The sequence below is a fragment of the Camellia sinensis genome, chromosome 5, assembly GCF_055761805.1.
Source record: "Camellia sinensis isolate YWXY chromosome 5, ASM5576180v1, whole genome shotgun sequence".
NCBI lineage: Eukaryota > Viridiplantae > Streptophyta > Magnoliopsida > Ericales > Theaceae > Camellia > Camellia sinensis.
The window spans coordinates 116,523,066-116,540,034 of NC_138965.1; the positions used below are offsets into that span (position 1 = coordinate 116,523,066).

The 16,969-nt window shown below is 28.3% G+C and overlaps 1 protein-coding gene across 1 annotated transcript in view; it reads right to left on the reverse strand.

Moving 5' to 3' along the window:
- LOC114284373 (MADS-box protein SOC1) overlaps positions 1-1,158 on the reverse strand; it is a 50,542-nt gene extending 49,384 nt beyond the window's left edge. Inside the window, exons 1-2 of the mRNA XM_082869638.1 lie at positions 662-1,158; positions 315-518 (exon numbers count right to left, since the gene is read on the reverse strand). Of these exons, the coding sequence (XP_082725764.1) occupies positions 315-496 (182 nt within the window). The 5' untranslated portion in view covers positions 497-518; positions 662-1,158. The remainder of the gene's footprint in view (positions 1-314; positions 519-661) is intronic.
- Positions 1,159-16,969: the final 15,811 nt, after the last annotated feature.

The window sequence follows — 16,969 nt, forward strand, 5'->3', positions numbered from 1 at the left end:
TTAAATATGCATAACTTCAGTTCAAATGCATGATATTACCCACAACATTTTTTGTAAAATTTTTTATGGGCAAAATAAAGATTATATTGATGCAAACTAGAGGCGAGAGTTCATCTATGAAATTGTTCGCTAAACCAACAACATTTAGCTAAACAATTTCAATCTTTTTACAAAAATAAATAAATAAATAATGAAAAATGTTCTCACAACCTAGGAATCACCAAAAAATCAACAGACAAACAGAAACACATACCATCAAAAAAACAATTCAACACATAGATATATATGTATATATGTATGTATATAAATCATACCTTGAACTAGCAAATTCATAGAGCTTTCCCCTAGGAGAGAAGATGATGAGAGCAACCTCAGCATCGCAGAGAACCGAGAGCTCAAATGCCTTCTTCAGAAGCCCATTTCTCCTTTTGGAAAAGGTGACTTGCCTGCTTGTAGCGTTCTCTATCCTCCTCATCTGAGTCTTCCCTCTCACCATAACTCCACACACACAAACAAACCTTTCAAGAAATCATCAAGAAAACAAAAAAAAAAACCCATCAAAAAATCTTCAACACCCACAACATAAACAGTGAAGAACATCAAGAAAAACAATACTGTATATATGCGTGTGTGTGTATGTAATGAAAGAAAGAGATCTTACAAAATAGGCAAAAAAAACCCAGAAAAGGTTTTAGGGATATTAGGGGTGAGTTGAGGAGAGGACAATAGGGCTAAATATAGGAAAAAACTGATTTTAGGTCTGATCTGATGAGAACAAGACTCTATCAAGAATACCAAAAAAAAGGTTCTATACAGAAAGGGTGTTGGACAGTAGGTGAAGTGGGGATAGAATGATTCTTCAGTCTTTTTTTGGCTTACAATCAGTGGAAGGGTAAAGACTTCACAAGCACATGACACACCCAACTTTCCTTTTTCATATACAATCTCTATCTTGTTCTCTCTTTCTCTCTCTCTCACTAACTTTTCTTAACTTCAAAAAAAAAAAAATCCCACTAGGAAAAGGGAAAGAAATAATAATATATTGTTTGGGAGGAAAACCTCATCCATTGCTTGTTTTGGTAAACGCAACGAACAAAGCCAAAAGAGAAATATTAGATGTAAAAGGAAAAATTAAGGAGAGAGAGAGAGAGAGAGAGACTTTAGCTACTGTCCAATTGGAGGGGGTAAAAATGTTTCCAAAGTTGGGTCAAGGTTTTGTTGTTGTTGTTGTAATAAGGGAAACTTACCATTAACGGTAGATTTTGAACAATTATTACACATTGATAAAAATAAAAATAAAAATAAAAATAAATTAATTTTAATTATTTGTATTTATAATATTTATTATTTTCTTTAAAAATAACTCCTGATACTATACAGGTATAATTTTCCCTTGTAATAATATTTGCAGTCATGTACTTGTTTTTGGTATGTAATTTCATATTTTGTGAAAAAAGTAAAACAGAAATGTTATACACAAAAAAAAATGCTATACATAATTAAATTTATTATTTGATTTTCTTATATACACTACAACATATAGAAGTTTTAAAGATTAAATATTTTTATTTTTAAAAGTAAAAATTTTGTTACAAAAGACATTTATGGATCAATTTCTATCATCATGAGAATAGTCGTTAAAAGGCCGTCTCAAAAAGTCAAAAATAAAGTTTTTAATAATAAAATTTTGAAAATATCACTAATATTTTTTTTTTTTTTGATCAGCAAAGAAAAATTTCATTAATCAACATGAAATTAAAGGTACAGGAAGATGAGAAACACTGAGAGAGATTCGGAAGGTACAAAATACCCCTACTACTGCTACTCACAATCATACAACCAACCCCTTCGCCTCACAAATTTTTTTTTTTAAACAAAAAAACGTTAAGAAGAACTTAACAAAAAATAAAATACATGATTCCACAAAATCAATCCACCAAAACACCCAAACTACTAAGATAACCTATTCTAACACCCAAGGTGGTAACCCAAAAAATTTCAACATCTGCTGCACTCCCAATGCTGTTGCACTCCAGGCCTTAGTTGCCACGCCTAAGCTACACACCTATGTTGTTCCATAAGCAAGCTACCACCCACCTGCTATTTTTGAAACCACAAACATCACACCTAAGCCGCTCCAACTTCCAACGCCTACCTGCTACAACGCCCCCCTGCTGCACGCACCTCCGCTCCTGCACGCTTCTGTGCATGCTCCTCTGCTCCTGCCAGTGCCGAGGACATCTCCATGGCTGGAAAGACTCCAGCTCTCTTGACCGGAAACCAATCTCCCTTGACTGGAACTATGGCCGGAAACACCTCCAACCATTGGATTTCCAAACCCACCTCTGCCGCTCTAATTGCAAGCTCACCCACTCCTGACAACACTCTACCGAGACAGTTCTGTGGCCGGAAAAACTCCATATCCAACAGCTCAATGGCTGGATAAAAACTCCACCATACGAACAACACGCCCACTCCCAATCCAAACTTCAAACATACCCACTCCCGATGACACTACCATACATCCGGATGAACATCACCCCTCAAACTCCCTCTCGAAAAGGAGCGCACGACTGAAATCTAAGACAGATCTGGATCAACTTCAACACCCTAGTTCCCCCCAAGCAAAGCACCAAAGCAGACTCCAAAGATCCGAACCCGAGCTCAACCCTCAAACTCCCACTCGCAGAAGAGTGCCCGAATGAAAATCCAACCAGATCTGACCAACCTCTATTCCGGTCCAAAACCGACCTCCTTCTACTCTGTTTTGATCCTTAAACCAAGCACCTTGTTGATACAAAACAACCCCCTGTTGAAGCAACATAAACACCCCCTGTTGATACAAAACAAACAAACCGGGGCTCCCCCTGATGAACCAAGAGAAAGGACACCTAAGTGGAAAGAAAATGTGGGAATCAAGTTTATTAGAAACAAAAACCAGCACACAAACTCACAAGAGAGCTGGGCCAGCCGACCGCCATAGCCAAAGGCGGCGATCGGCTGGCCAAAAGTGAGGCTCGGGGGTGGAAGTTTGTCAAAGAATCACGGTTGAGCCTTATGGACCACCAAGGAGAAAAATATCACTAATAAATGGACTTTTAGAGACAAAATAATTTGGTCTCAAAAAGATTTATTTTTTTAGACAAAAAATTTGGCCCCAAAAAGATAATAATTCATCACTAATGTCTAGTTGTTGTTGCTAAAAATATAATAACAGCACTTTTCGCAACAAAAATATTTCGTCCCTTAAAAATAATTTTATCTCTAAATTATAGTTTCTAAGATTTTAATTTTTTTTGTAGTCATAATTAGGTACAAATGTAGCTATCCAACATGTTTTTAAGCCTATTTTGAGAAGTGGGTTAAAAATCACTTTCTAACTTTTAACTTATTTCCCTTTTTCACAAAAATTTAAAAAAAATCAAAAAATAACTTTTAACCATCTTTTCAAAACATTCTTATGGAACATATGTCTTTCTCTACAAATGTGGAAGTCTCTCGTGCATATTATCAATTTTTTGATAAAAATCTTTTTTCTATTTCTCTCTCTGATGCAGTTCAAATTTCGTTTGTATTTGATATTTAGTGGGAAAAAATACTTGTTAAATTTTGATATTCTAGATATTATAATAAAAAAAATGACTTTATAGTCTGTCATTTTAACTGTTCAAAATTAGAGATACTCTTGAGAAATTAAATTGTTAAAAGTACTTTGATCAAAATGAGTCTTTCAAGAGTATATTTAGCCAATTTTAAACTAGAAAAAGGTACGGCCTAATTTTTAAAATAAAATAATAATAATAATAATAAAAATAAAATTTTGAGTGATATTATGTAGGGACTTTTGGAAGCACCAAAACTTAACTCAACCCCTCGAGTTGATAAGGAGTCCAATAAAAATAAATAAATTACACGAATTCAACTTTCCTTCCAATTCAAATATATATATATATATATATACATATTGAGTCCCTTTAAATTAGCATAATTATAATGTGTACTTTTAAAGTTTTAATCCACATAATTTTAATTCATTTTAATGAGTGATTGATCAGTCATATAAACGGGGGAAAAAATGATGCTAACATCTTTATCACACTCAAATGTATATTTTAAGGGTTGGTTTGGCAATCACTTAGGCCTTGTTTGGCAACTTTCAATTTTAATTTAAAAATAAAAAAGAAATTACTAAAAAAGTCAAAAAAAAAAAAAACAAATCAATTATATATATAAAAAATCAGAAATTCTCTTTTCTTTTTATTTTTTGCATATTTTTTCTTAAAAATTCAAAAATTCAATCCAAATATCATAATTTTTTTTTACCTTATATGTTAGTTAGAAAATCAAAAAAAATTACTAAAATAATTTGTTCCCAAACGAGGCCTTATATAGACAAAAAGTCACTACCAAAAAGTCAATTATTCTTTTTTACTTTTTTATATATCTTTTCATAAAAATTTTAAAAAACTAACGTAAATAGCCAATTCCCAAAACAATACACTATTTGCATTTTGGGGACAATAAAAATAAGTTTCTTATTGACTTATTAGTTTATTTCTATCATTTATACGTCTTTTTTAAGTAAGTAATAAAAATAATTTATAAGTTATATCCAAAACAACCTTTAACTAAACTAAAAAAAGTTTAGTACAATAATATTAATTTATAGAACTTATTTTAATTTTTTCTTTTACATTAAGAATGATTAGTGTAATTTATCCCAACAAAAAAAAAAAAAAACTACTTTAAAAAAAAGTTAAAAACATTGACCTTGCTCGGTTTAATAAAATTTTAAATTAATTTCTAATTACACTAAATTTTTCTTAAGTTCAATATAATTGTACAAATTTCTAAAATCACATAATAATTTCTATAATTTTATTAAGGGGAAATAACTTGTCAGTGAAATTTTTTTTAAAAAAATTACAAAAAAAAGTAAATATTAATAATTAAAATTATAAATTTTTAACTAATGTGTAATAATTGTTATAGATTACCACTTAAAGGTAATTTCCCTTTTTATTAAAGGGAAATTATAAGATAACGGTACTTTGTCAAAAAAATTACAAATTTATTAAAAATTTATAACTTTAATAATTAAAATTTATGAATTTATAATTATTTTTCAAAATATTTTTTTTAATTAAATCTAAGAGGAGATATTAGTTATTATTATTATTAAATGAAAAGGGAATATATGTTTCTAAGGCCATGTTTGTTTCGCGATTTGAGTAGTTGAATTGGACTATCATGGTTGTGGATCCCACCCACGACATGTTTGGTAGTGAAATGAGAGGCAAATTGATAGTCCAATGGGCTTAGTAATCTCCCTCAGTAAGGAGATTAAGGGGTGGTTTGGCATCCCTAATATAATTCATCTTTTTATCTTTTTTTCATCATATCACCTCTCTACTTTTTTGTACATCTTTTCGTAAAAAGATAAAAGTATACTTATTTAGATCATTCCAAGCAATCCCTAATTTGATTGGGTTTTAGGTACGAATAGGAAATAGGAATGAGATTGAATCTATTTTATATAAAATATTTATTTATTTTTACCAATTACACTTGCTTATTTTAATATTTGTTTTAATTTTTTTAATATAAAAATAATTTAGGAAAATTTACCCATAAGTCCTAGTTTCTGAAAAGTTGAACCATTTAGTCCTAAAAGTTTTCTTATGCTCCATTTAGTCCTATTTGTACATCAATCTAATGTTTGAAACATTAATCTGATGTTCGAAATCTAATGTTCGAAACATTAATCTGATGTTTGAAACATTGTAATGGGACCTTTCAGTCTATAAGAAAACTTTTAGGACTAAACAGTGTATAAGTTATTAATTTGGGATTTATTGGTGCATCTCCCAATAATTTATTTATTTGTTTTATGTAAAAATAATTTAATAATTTCATCACTAATCATCTCTTATATTATCATCAAAATAAATATATTTTTATTTAATTCGCTTTTTAATAATATTTTTATAAACTATTCTATTATAAATAATTATATCTAAGTTAGCAGTGTTTTGAGAATTTAATAAAAAATTAGTTTTTTAATTTTTTAATTTTTTTTAATAACTTTTTTAAGTTTAAAAAAACTGACTTTCTAATAAATGAGTTGTTAAAAATGCGGGAAGTGGTCCGTACGATATTAGAAAGACGTCCCATCAGTCGGACACGATGGACCAATGAGAAACCGAACAGGCAAACATGAGGCTCTGCTAGCTGATCTATCATTCATTTCACCACAAATAGCTTCGTTTGTGAAGTGATTTTTTGATTTTTTAATTATTTTAATTTAGGTTAAAAAATTTAGTTTAGAAAATTTTTTTATAAAAAGAAATATAATGATTGTAGATTAAATGTAATATTTTATTTATTATTACAAAAATAATTTATTTTATCTTTTGTGACTATTTTAACTACAAATTAACTTGGCAAACAACACCATAAAATCATCTTCTGCTTTTCTCCGAATTGGCTTGCATTGCAGACCCCACTTCACATGCACATGCTCATGCTCTCTCTCTCTCTCTCTCTCTGATCCTGCATTCCCACTCTCTTTCTATGGCGCGTGGCGGTTGACCTTGTTCACTCAAATTCTCGAGTTTTTTTTTAATATTTAAAAAAAAAACAATTTAAAAAATTGACTTACTTTCAAGTTATTTTTAGAAATTACCATATTTTTTAAAATCATATTTTAAAAATACGATTTTGAGATTGAAATTACATTTTCAACATACATATTGAAAATGCAATTTCAAAAAATGAAGTCCATTTCAAAAAGTGAAGCATGTTGAAAATGTAATTTCAAAAAATAAAGTTCATGTCATCATAAATTACATTTTCAACATGCAATTTTAAATGTAATTTCAATTTAAAATTGCATTTTCAAAATACGATTTTAAAAAGTAAGTTAGTTTTCCAAATAATTTGAAAAGTGGTTCAATTCTCTAAATTATTTTTTTCTAGAATATTTTTTTTTTAAAAAACTCCCAAATTCTCCTCTCCAATTTTTCCAAAGGATAAATTACAAATATACACATTTGTTTAAAATATAAATTGTTATTTATAATTTAAAAAATTATAAATATCTTTTTATTAAAACATTTTATTTAACATAATTGACTGAAAAAATAAAATTCATAATTGTTCTCCTATACAATAATAAAATTACTTGAATTATTAATTAAACTATATGTATGATATTATTAAAAACTGTTAATTTACTTAATAATTTATTAATAAAAATGATCATTTGTTATGAATTAGAAATTTTAAGGGACATGATATAATTTTCCAAATTACAAGAATAAGTCGTACTGTAATTTATCCTTAATCCAATCATAAAATAAAGAGTAAATTACAAATGCACCTATTGAGATTTTCTTAAAATATGAATTATCCCGTGTGATTTTGAAAATTAAAATTTTTTTTGTCAAAATTTTTATTTAGCATAATTAGAAAAATAAATAAATTTTCTATTTGTTCTCCTATATTATTATAAAATTACTTGAATTATTAATTAAAATATATTTAAGATATCATTAAAAATTGTTAATTGACTTCATAATTTATTAATAAAAAATGTAATTTTTTATGTGATTAGAAACTTGAAGGGTGTGATGTAATTTTCAAAATCATATGAGATAATTTGTATTTTAAAAAAATCTCAAAAGTTGTATTTATAATTTATTCTAAAATAAAATATAGACCGCCAAGCAAACATTCAAAAACTCAGTTTAGGGGTAGTTTGGAATGTGAATTTTTTAATAATTTTTTTTATTTTTTAACTAAAATATGGAAAAATTACACGTCAATGAAAGTTTTACAAAATATTTACAGATTAATGAAGAAGCTTATAAATTTAATTATCAATTTTAGAAATGATGTATTAATTTTTATGAAAATATGTATAAAAAGTAGAGTGAATTGGAAATTATCTTTGACTTTTTTTGTATACATTGAAAACTGGATTAATTACACTAAGATAAGAAAAAAATTAGATTAATTATACCAAGACTCCTCAATTATTAGTGTACATATTAATCCCCTCAATTATGAAATTAATAAAAATACACCCCTTTTGAAGATAGTTTAGGATAAAAGTGATATATTTTCATAATTGAGGATATTAAAATGAACGGGTTCATAGATGACGAGGAGTAAAGTGAAACTCACAAATAGTTGAGGGGGTCTTGCTGTAATTAATCCAAAATATTACAAAGTGAAAATTTTATTTTATTCCGTCATAGTTTGAGACCAAACTACTTTACTTTCCTATGGTTCAAATATTGCCCATTAACTACAAATGTGAAATGACTATAATATTCTCAAATCTTGTATATATATATATATATATATATATTTTTTTTTTTTCTTTCTCTTTCCTCTCTTATACATAATATTTATAATTTCTAACATTAATTCAATTAAATTATAATTAATCATAAATTATTTATTATTTATTATGATTCCTAACTTTTTAATCTAATTTTAATTTAATTATATTTAAGATCTCAATTAATTCTAAATTCTTAATTATTTATTGTAATTCATAACTTTTTAATTTAATTATAATTTACTAAAAAATAATTCTAAATATTTAATTATTTATTATAATTTCTAACATCTTAATATAATTTTAATATATTTATATTTTAGATTAATCCTTAATTATTATTTAATTTATATTTTAATTTAATTATATTGTAGATCAATCCTTAATTATATTTTAATTAACATCATATTTTAATTAACATCTTAATCTAATTTTAAGTTTGGAGAAGATAAGGGTAAAATTATCTTTATATTTTGTTAATTTCACTTTAATTTTAAAAAAAATCCATGCCCACTTTAAAAAGTGATATGTATAATACCATTTTTATTAATTTGGATAAAAAAAAATTAACAATAACAGTTTATCCAAAATCACATAATAATTTTCTGACTACATGTCTAAAAAAAATTATTGTAACTATTTTTTTTCACTCTCATCAAATAAAACAAAAATAACATGTACTTCTCTCTATCAATATACATTTTAAAAGTTGAAGTTTACCCTCTCTCTTAACAGTTCAAAATCAAATAATTATGTGCCCCTCTCCCTCGTCTTCCTTCACAATGAAAATACTCATTATGGTTACAAAAAATCATTATCATTCTTCAATTAATTATCAAAATCATATTAGGTGTGATAATCATGTTCTGTGTTATGTTAATTAACCTTAATTATGATTATGATTATGTGCTTAATATGATTTTGGGTGATAATTATGTTTTTGAATCTATATCTGTTCATCGTAAGAAAAGTTTGTCCAATTTACTATTATGATTTGAAAATTAAAAGTAGTAGAGGCAATAGAAATTGAAATTGGTGGTGCCATTGTGTTAAGCGTGATTTTTAGAGCCTATGGTGAAATTTGATTAAAAATTGATTTGTATCAAAATAATTAGATTAATTTAGTGCTTAATTGAGCTTAATTGATTAACACTAAGCTTGGATTAGAAATATTGATTAGTCTAGCTTATAAATACATGGGAGATTAATGTATAGGCTCACATTTGAACCCTTTTTCTCATATTTGGCTAAATCACACTCTAGAGAGAGAGAGAGGGACGGTTCTAGAGTGAGAGAGGGCACAAATTGTAGATTTTGGCTCAAAGTTTGGAAATTTGGAAGCTAGGCTCAAGAGATTAGTTAAATTTGGAAGAATTGAAGCTTTAGGTGAGTAATTAAACTCTAACCAAGATCATGGTTATGTGAATTCAAAAATAAAATGAAGCTAAGAATGAGATTTGAGTTGTCTAAGATGAAATTGAAGTCAATGGTCCTGTTTGGTAGAGCTTATTTTCAGTTTATTTCAGCTTTTAACTTAATTTAAACTATTTTGATGTGTTTGGTTCAGCTTAACAATACAGCTTATAGCTTTTTGTAAGTCAAAAATCAACTTATTCTTTGAGTGGAGGAGGAGAAGCTTTTATAAGTCAAAAATCAGCTTATGTTCACAGTTATAAGCTATAAGCTGTTAGGCTATAAGTTATAATCACTTTCCCACAACTCTACCAAATAAGGCCAATATAACCATGCATGTAAAGAGTTGCCACGAATTTGTGTAATCAAGCATGTAGCATATTAAATATGAAGAATTGAGGGCCAAATTAGACATGCATGCATAATTTTGTGGAGCTTCATGATTTTGAGCATCAATTATGCCATTGAAATAGAATGATAGTCAATATTTTATGCATCAATTATGCCATTGAAATGGAATGATAGTCAATATTTTACATGCATGCATGATTCGTGAAGGCGTGATGCTTAGTTGTATAAGTTTTGAAATTGTCAAGAAAAATTTGAAATGATATGGGAAATGGATCATGATTCTGGACAATTAGCTTCAAATTACCTATGTTCATATGTTAAGCAATGTTTTTCCATGTTTTGGTGTCAATTTGCAAGCTTTGAACCTTTAGGAGTATGTTTTGAACTTCAAACAGAATTCTAGAAATTTCAGAATTCGACATGTCCACTCGAGCAAAGAAAGTTTCGCTCAAGCATCAACATTTAGCTCCCAAAAGCTTTGCAGAGAATTGCATGGTGGCTCCAGTTGCAAATCTTGCACTTGAGCGAACCCTGTTTTGCAAGACTCCTCGCTCGAGCGTCAAAAGTCTCGTTCGAGCGTAAAATTCATGCAACCAGTACTGTTACAGAGTTTTATAGGCCGCTCGAGCAACCAAAGCTACGCTCGAGTGGAGAACCTTGTTTCAAAAATTTTGAAGAGTTGTTTTATGTTCCATTTTTCGTTCTCTTTCATTTCTAAGCACTTTTAGGCATGCATTGAACATTCTAAATGAACTAAAGGGATCAGAAAGAGGCCTAAGAGAAATAAATAAGTTAAGAACGATTTGAATTGCTTGTGACCCAATGTGTTATGAAATGTGTAAAGTCAAACACGAGGACAAATCCATCGGCGGAACACTATGAGTAATATCTTAGTAAAAATACTTTCAAGTATGTCATTTTTCAAATGCTACTTTTGTACAAGTTTCATGAATTTGCTGATTTGAATTGTGAATGAGTATTCGATTTGCCTAATGTTTGTATAAGGCTTTTGTGAAGGATATGAATTGGGCTTGAGGCCGTTTGACACGTTCGATACGTTAAAATGTTTTGATGGGCCAATGGCCGTTTGACCAAAAAGTTGATAATGATCTTTGTTAGGTTTTATTTTTGGCAATCCCGTTTGACAAAACTCCTTTCAGTTGTACTTGAATTCACACTTTTATTTCAATGAGACTATGAGTTTTTAGATGCGAATCTAACCTGAATTGTGCCTTGCAGAAAAGTTTGTGGTGTTAATTCTTTCATGTTTTTCACTTCGCTAACTATGTCGGGGATCGAGTTGCCGGTTAGCTCACGGGGGTCCAAGGGACAGTGCCCCTTGGCGGGTCCGGGGCAGCGCCCTGGCAGGGTCAAGGGGCAGCACCCTCGAAGCAAAATGCAAAAATGCATTCGAAATTGTTTCTCTGCTGAACCGGCCGTTTGTGCGCTCGAGCGGAAAACGTTTGGTTCCAGAAGTTTGACATATCTGCAAAAGTACTGAAAGTTAGGATTTCATGCTCGAGTGAACTTTCTTGCACTCGAGTGGCCATTCCTGCGCTCAAGCAGAGATCGTGGATCAGTTTTCTATAAATATGTGATTTTATCAAATTTTAGGGTTACGGTTTCTAGATATTCTTATTGGATATTAGGGTTTATATCTGGAGCTTCTTTGCTGGTTTTTTTTTTTTTTTTGAGTTTAACTCATGGTTTGAAAAGCGTATATTAAATAATTGTTTGTTTCATTCAATACAAAAGAGAGAGTTGTTTTTTAGTGGATTCTGGAGAATTTGGGTCAGAAGCTTTGGTGGATTCTAGAGTGACTCATCGTTGTGATTCAACATCGGCATTGTAGATTCAACGTTGTGTAAAATAATTCCGAGGTGAAGACGAGACTAGAAGAGACATATAGGGGTCGGTTCGATTCGAACGTGGATTTGCTAGGTAATTGATAGTACACTTGTGTAATTCCTTTATGTCTTCTTAGTGGATTATTTTGTGACTTTTGCCTGTGATTTTTTTATCACAATTGGAGGCTCTCTAATTGTAATTTTTCCACGTTAAAATCGTTGTGTCACTTTATCTTGATTGTTTGATTGGAATTATTATTTATTGCTTAAAATTGATATATAATCACAAACAAATATCTAGGGAATTTCTAGATTTTTCAATCTTGAATATGAAAGGCGTATATATATATATATATTGGGCCCGAAGCAGTTTGATATGAATTAGGTTTGAGGTAGTTTGATAAACTTGACAAAATTATGCAGTGGCCCTAAGGCCGTTTGATATGTTTGATAAGGATCTAAAATGGGCCTGAGGCCATTTGTATATGAAATTCACAGGTTCAATGTACTTAATATGACTTAATGTGAATCTCATTCATCTAACCCCTTTACTTTGGTATTATTCACTGGGTTTCACTCACTCTTTATTTATATGTATGTAGGTGAGCAAAGAGATGTCCAACCCCAGCCTCAGTGAAGAATGTGAGAGGAGTCCAAGTTTTTGTGAAATTAGTCCAAACGTCTCACGCACGAAAATTTGTTTTTGTTTTACCCTTTTTGCTATTTTGGTGGATCCGTTAGATCGCCTATGTATATAGACCTTCTGTTCGACTAGCCATATGTTTGTATGATCCTGGATGAACAAGATGTTTATTTTGGTTTATGGTGTGAGTTATTATTACATATGTGGAAAATGTTTTCGTATGCCATGTAAGCACAGCTCAATGGACAAAATCTTTAAAACTGCTTCCGTTTACCCCCGTTTACTATTATAATGTATGTTTGGTTTTGTCTGATGTCGTAGGTAATCTTATGATTACTGGCCGATTATGACCTTAATCTACAGGGGCGAGTTCGGGTCATGGTATTAGTAATTGACATTTATTTTATTTTGTTAGTAGATTGTATTTTTATTTTTGCTAAACGTGTGAATCAAAGGGATATTATTTGATTTGGGTCAAGCAAAGAAGTAAAAATTAGAAGAAATACAAATTACTTTGATCAAGAAAGTTATGAATTTTAAATAAAAACAAATTATAAAAAATGTCCCTAATTAAATTAAAAAATAAAAAATTACTTAACCCTAAGAAAGTTATGAATTTTGATTTTTTTTTAAATAAATAAGAAAAGTATAAAAAAATTATAAAGTCCCTAATTATTATTATGATTATTATTATTTTTGCCTTTTAACTTTAAATAAGCTTGAGTCATCTCTGGTTGAGATTGGTGTTGGACCAAATCTCATTGCCAATGGCTTTTTTCCTTCACTTTCCTCCCTTTCTCACTAATTACTTTAAACTCCGATTGATTAGAAAGAAAATTTGATTGAAAGTGAAAGTGGAGTGAAAAAAATATAAAAAAATTATTTTTTCTTGTAAACATTTGATTAAAATGAAAATTTAATAAATAAATAAAAAATTTAAAAATTTAGTTATAGATAACTCACATATTTAATTTTTCTTATGTTTTCTTATATTTTTGTAAGAAATTAAAAATTAATTACAATACTAATATAAGTGATACAAGAAAATTAATTTTCTTACACTTTTCACATTTTTTTAGCTAAATAAATTTATAAAAGATTTTTTTATTCCCTTCACTTTTTCTATATTTCATTCTAAACATACTGAGCTAACAAAACAATAAAATAAAATAAAAAATAAAAACAACAGCACGTCATTAGCACGCGCCTCGGGGAGGGGGGAGGGGGTGTAGAGAATTTACAAAGCCATTTTTTAAAAATAGTTTTCAAAAAATTTTACATTCTTATTTTTCGTTTTTTTTTTATTTTTACTGAATTTTTTTAATATTTTATGCAAATTTTTTACTTTTTAGACACACCTAACATAAATATACCTAAAAAATAAAAAAATTGTAAAAAAAATCTTTTAAAATTTCACTAAATATCAAAAATACAAAAAAAATACAAGAATTTAATACATTTTTTATATTTTTATGTATTTCTTAATTTTTTAAAATATTTTTTCACAATTTTTTTACTTTTTAGACACATCTAAGTAAGGTGCATCTAAAAAAGTAAAAAAATTGTTTAAAATTTTAAAAATATTCACTAAAAACAAAAAAATACGAAAATCAAAAAACTCAATTTTTAAAAAGCTTAATCTAAAAAACTCAAACCAAACACAGTGAATAACTTTGGTAAAAAAAACAAAAAAAAAAAAAAAAAATTGTTTGAAAGAGCTCTAATGGTGTGGGTTCTACATATAATAATATTTGTATTTTATTTTTTTATTACAAAGCGTATAAAGCTGTGTTTAGAGCTCTATTTTTAAAGAAATATATTGCTATTAAGAAAAAAAATAGGATGTGTTTAGTTCTCCATTGAATTAGTTAATTTAATACTTGACTTTTAACTTTTTAAATATTTTAATTTGACAAAAAAAATTATATTTAAGATAAATTTTAATTTTTTTATATTTGATTTAATAATTATAAAAAAAATAAAATGATTATAATTTAAATGTGATATTTTATCTTATTAATTAAATTAATATATTTTTTTCTTTATTGTCTAATTTGACTAAAATAACTCATGCCAAATAAGGCCATATTTGTGGTGCTGGGACAGATATTCTATTCTTACATGTCTCCAAATCCTATTTTTGGTAGAATTATCTTAGAATAAATTTTTGTGTAGTTGAATTTTTTTAAAGTGATTATCAATATTATTTTATCCTCAATTTAGTACTATTGTATTTTCAACTTTTGTAGAATTAAATTTCAATCATTCAAAATATCACTTTAGAAGGTCTGGATTTGTATATGTAATTATACAAATCATCCTTAAGTATCAAACTTATTTTATTTTGGTTCTTAATTTTTAATTTGTATCAATTATATCCCTAAATTTTGCACATTACTTCAATGTAGCCCCTTATCCTAATTGTCTTGTAAAAAATGTACACACACAAAAAATGTTAAATCAAGTGGAGAAATATCATTTCGCCTCATAAATTATCATTTAAAAATTAATTCAACTTCTACTCTTTTAAGAATATCAGTTTTATTTGATTTTTGATCATTTTATCTCACCATTACCTGCCATTTATAATTAAAAAGAAGTTGCTTACGTGGCACTAAAATTTCATTTTATCTCACAAATTATATCTAAAATATCAATTAGACCCTCAATAGTCATTTAGGGTTTAGAGTTTAAGATCTAATTGATATTTTGGGAAGAGTTTGGGAAGGTTAAATGAAATTTGGTTGCCAAATCAGCAACTTCTGTTTAATCAGAGAGGACAATTGATAAAAGGGTCAAATATAAGGAATTTTTTGTAAGTGGGCCAACATAGATCAAATACTTATATATTGTATATTGTTAAATAAAGTATAAATGGTGGTGGTTAGACCCATTAAATTATGACACATATAGAAATATGGCTGGATTATAGACACATCTCTAATATCACGTACTTTAGCCATGCTATCACTAAAGTAGATGGGTTGAATCATATGTGTAGAGACCAGTTTAGGCTTACTTATAATTTCATTATTTATGATAGGCTAATATGGGATTAGGACTTTATAAATATGTGATTGAGGTTCTCACTTCAACCCTAACCTCCAGCTCATATTTTTTTCCAACGGTGTGTGAGAAATAGCGAGAGTAGAATTCTAGAGCGGAAGACAATAACTATCAAGAAATCTACTATTTAAATTACCACCATCAATGGTGTTAGATAAGTAACTGTTATTATTTTATTCTATTGATTTGACTTAAGATCTTGGGGTTGAGATTTCTATTGAAATCTCACATAAAATTGATGCAAAATTAATAATTTAAATATAAAATTAATATTATCAAAAGAATTAAGTGTTGGATTAATTTTTTAATATATTTTGGTCTTGTTTGAAAAATTATCTATTTTAGGGCTCGTTTGGGAACCCTCATTTTTAGCTAAAAAGTCAAAAAGTTACTAAATTAGTCAAAAAGCCAACAACCCATACCAAAAAGTCAAAGATTCTCTTTTCTCTCTACTTTTTGCACATGCTAGTTTAATAGCTTTTTAGCTATTTGACTAAAAAGATAGGTAAAAAAAACTTGTATGTTTGGGATGACTTTTTGGCTAATTACGAAAAGATGTGTAAAAAGTAGAGAGAAAAGAGAATCTTTGACTTTTTGGTATGAGTTGTTGGCTTTTTGGCTAATTTAGTAACTTTTTGGCTAATTGGCTAAAATAGCCTCTTGCCAAACGAGGCCTTAGTAAGCTATTTTAATTTTTGACTATTTTAATAGCCTAAAATTTTCTTATTTGGAAAGAACGTTGAATTTTTTATAGTTAGATGTGATATTTATAAGAGAAGAAATAAAATAATTTTAAATAAGGCCAAGTTTGGGAAGACTAAATAAGTGCACTTTTTGTCTTTTTGGACTAAAAAATTGAGGTTGAAAATATGGATGTTTGGGTTAACTTTTTGACTTTTTATTGAAAAATGTGTAATAAAAAATTGTAAAAATTGATTTGTAGGGAAAAATTTGAATTGGGAGTTGTGCAGCCGTAATTGTTGACTTTTGGTGAATAGTGTTAACTTTTTAACTTTTTGAGTAACTTTTTGGCTTTTTAACTTTTTTGGGAGTACCCAAACTTGGCCTAAATGTAATATTTTTTTTATTAATTATTTTAATTTATTTTATCTTTTTATAAATTTTAGTTAAAAGAATCCAAATTTAGCTTCCCAAGCACAACCTTTGAAAGACAAATTGATAATTTAAAGCAAAGAAAACAGCTTTAGAGAAAGAAAAAGCACCTACCTTCATAGGGCTTGTAGGCAAGTAAATAGCACGTGGAATTCTTCCTTGAGATGACTAGGAAGAGAAGATTATAAT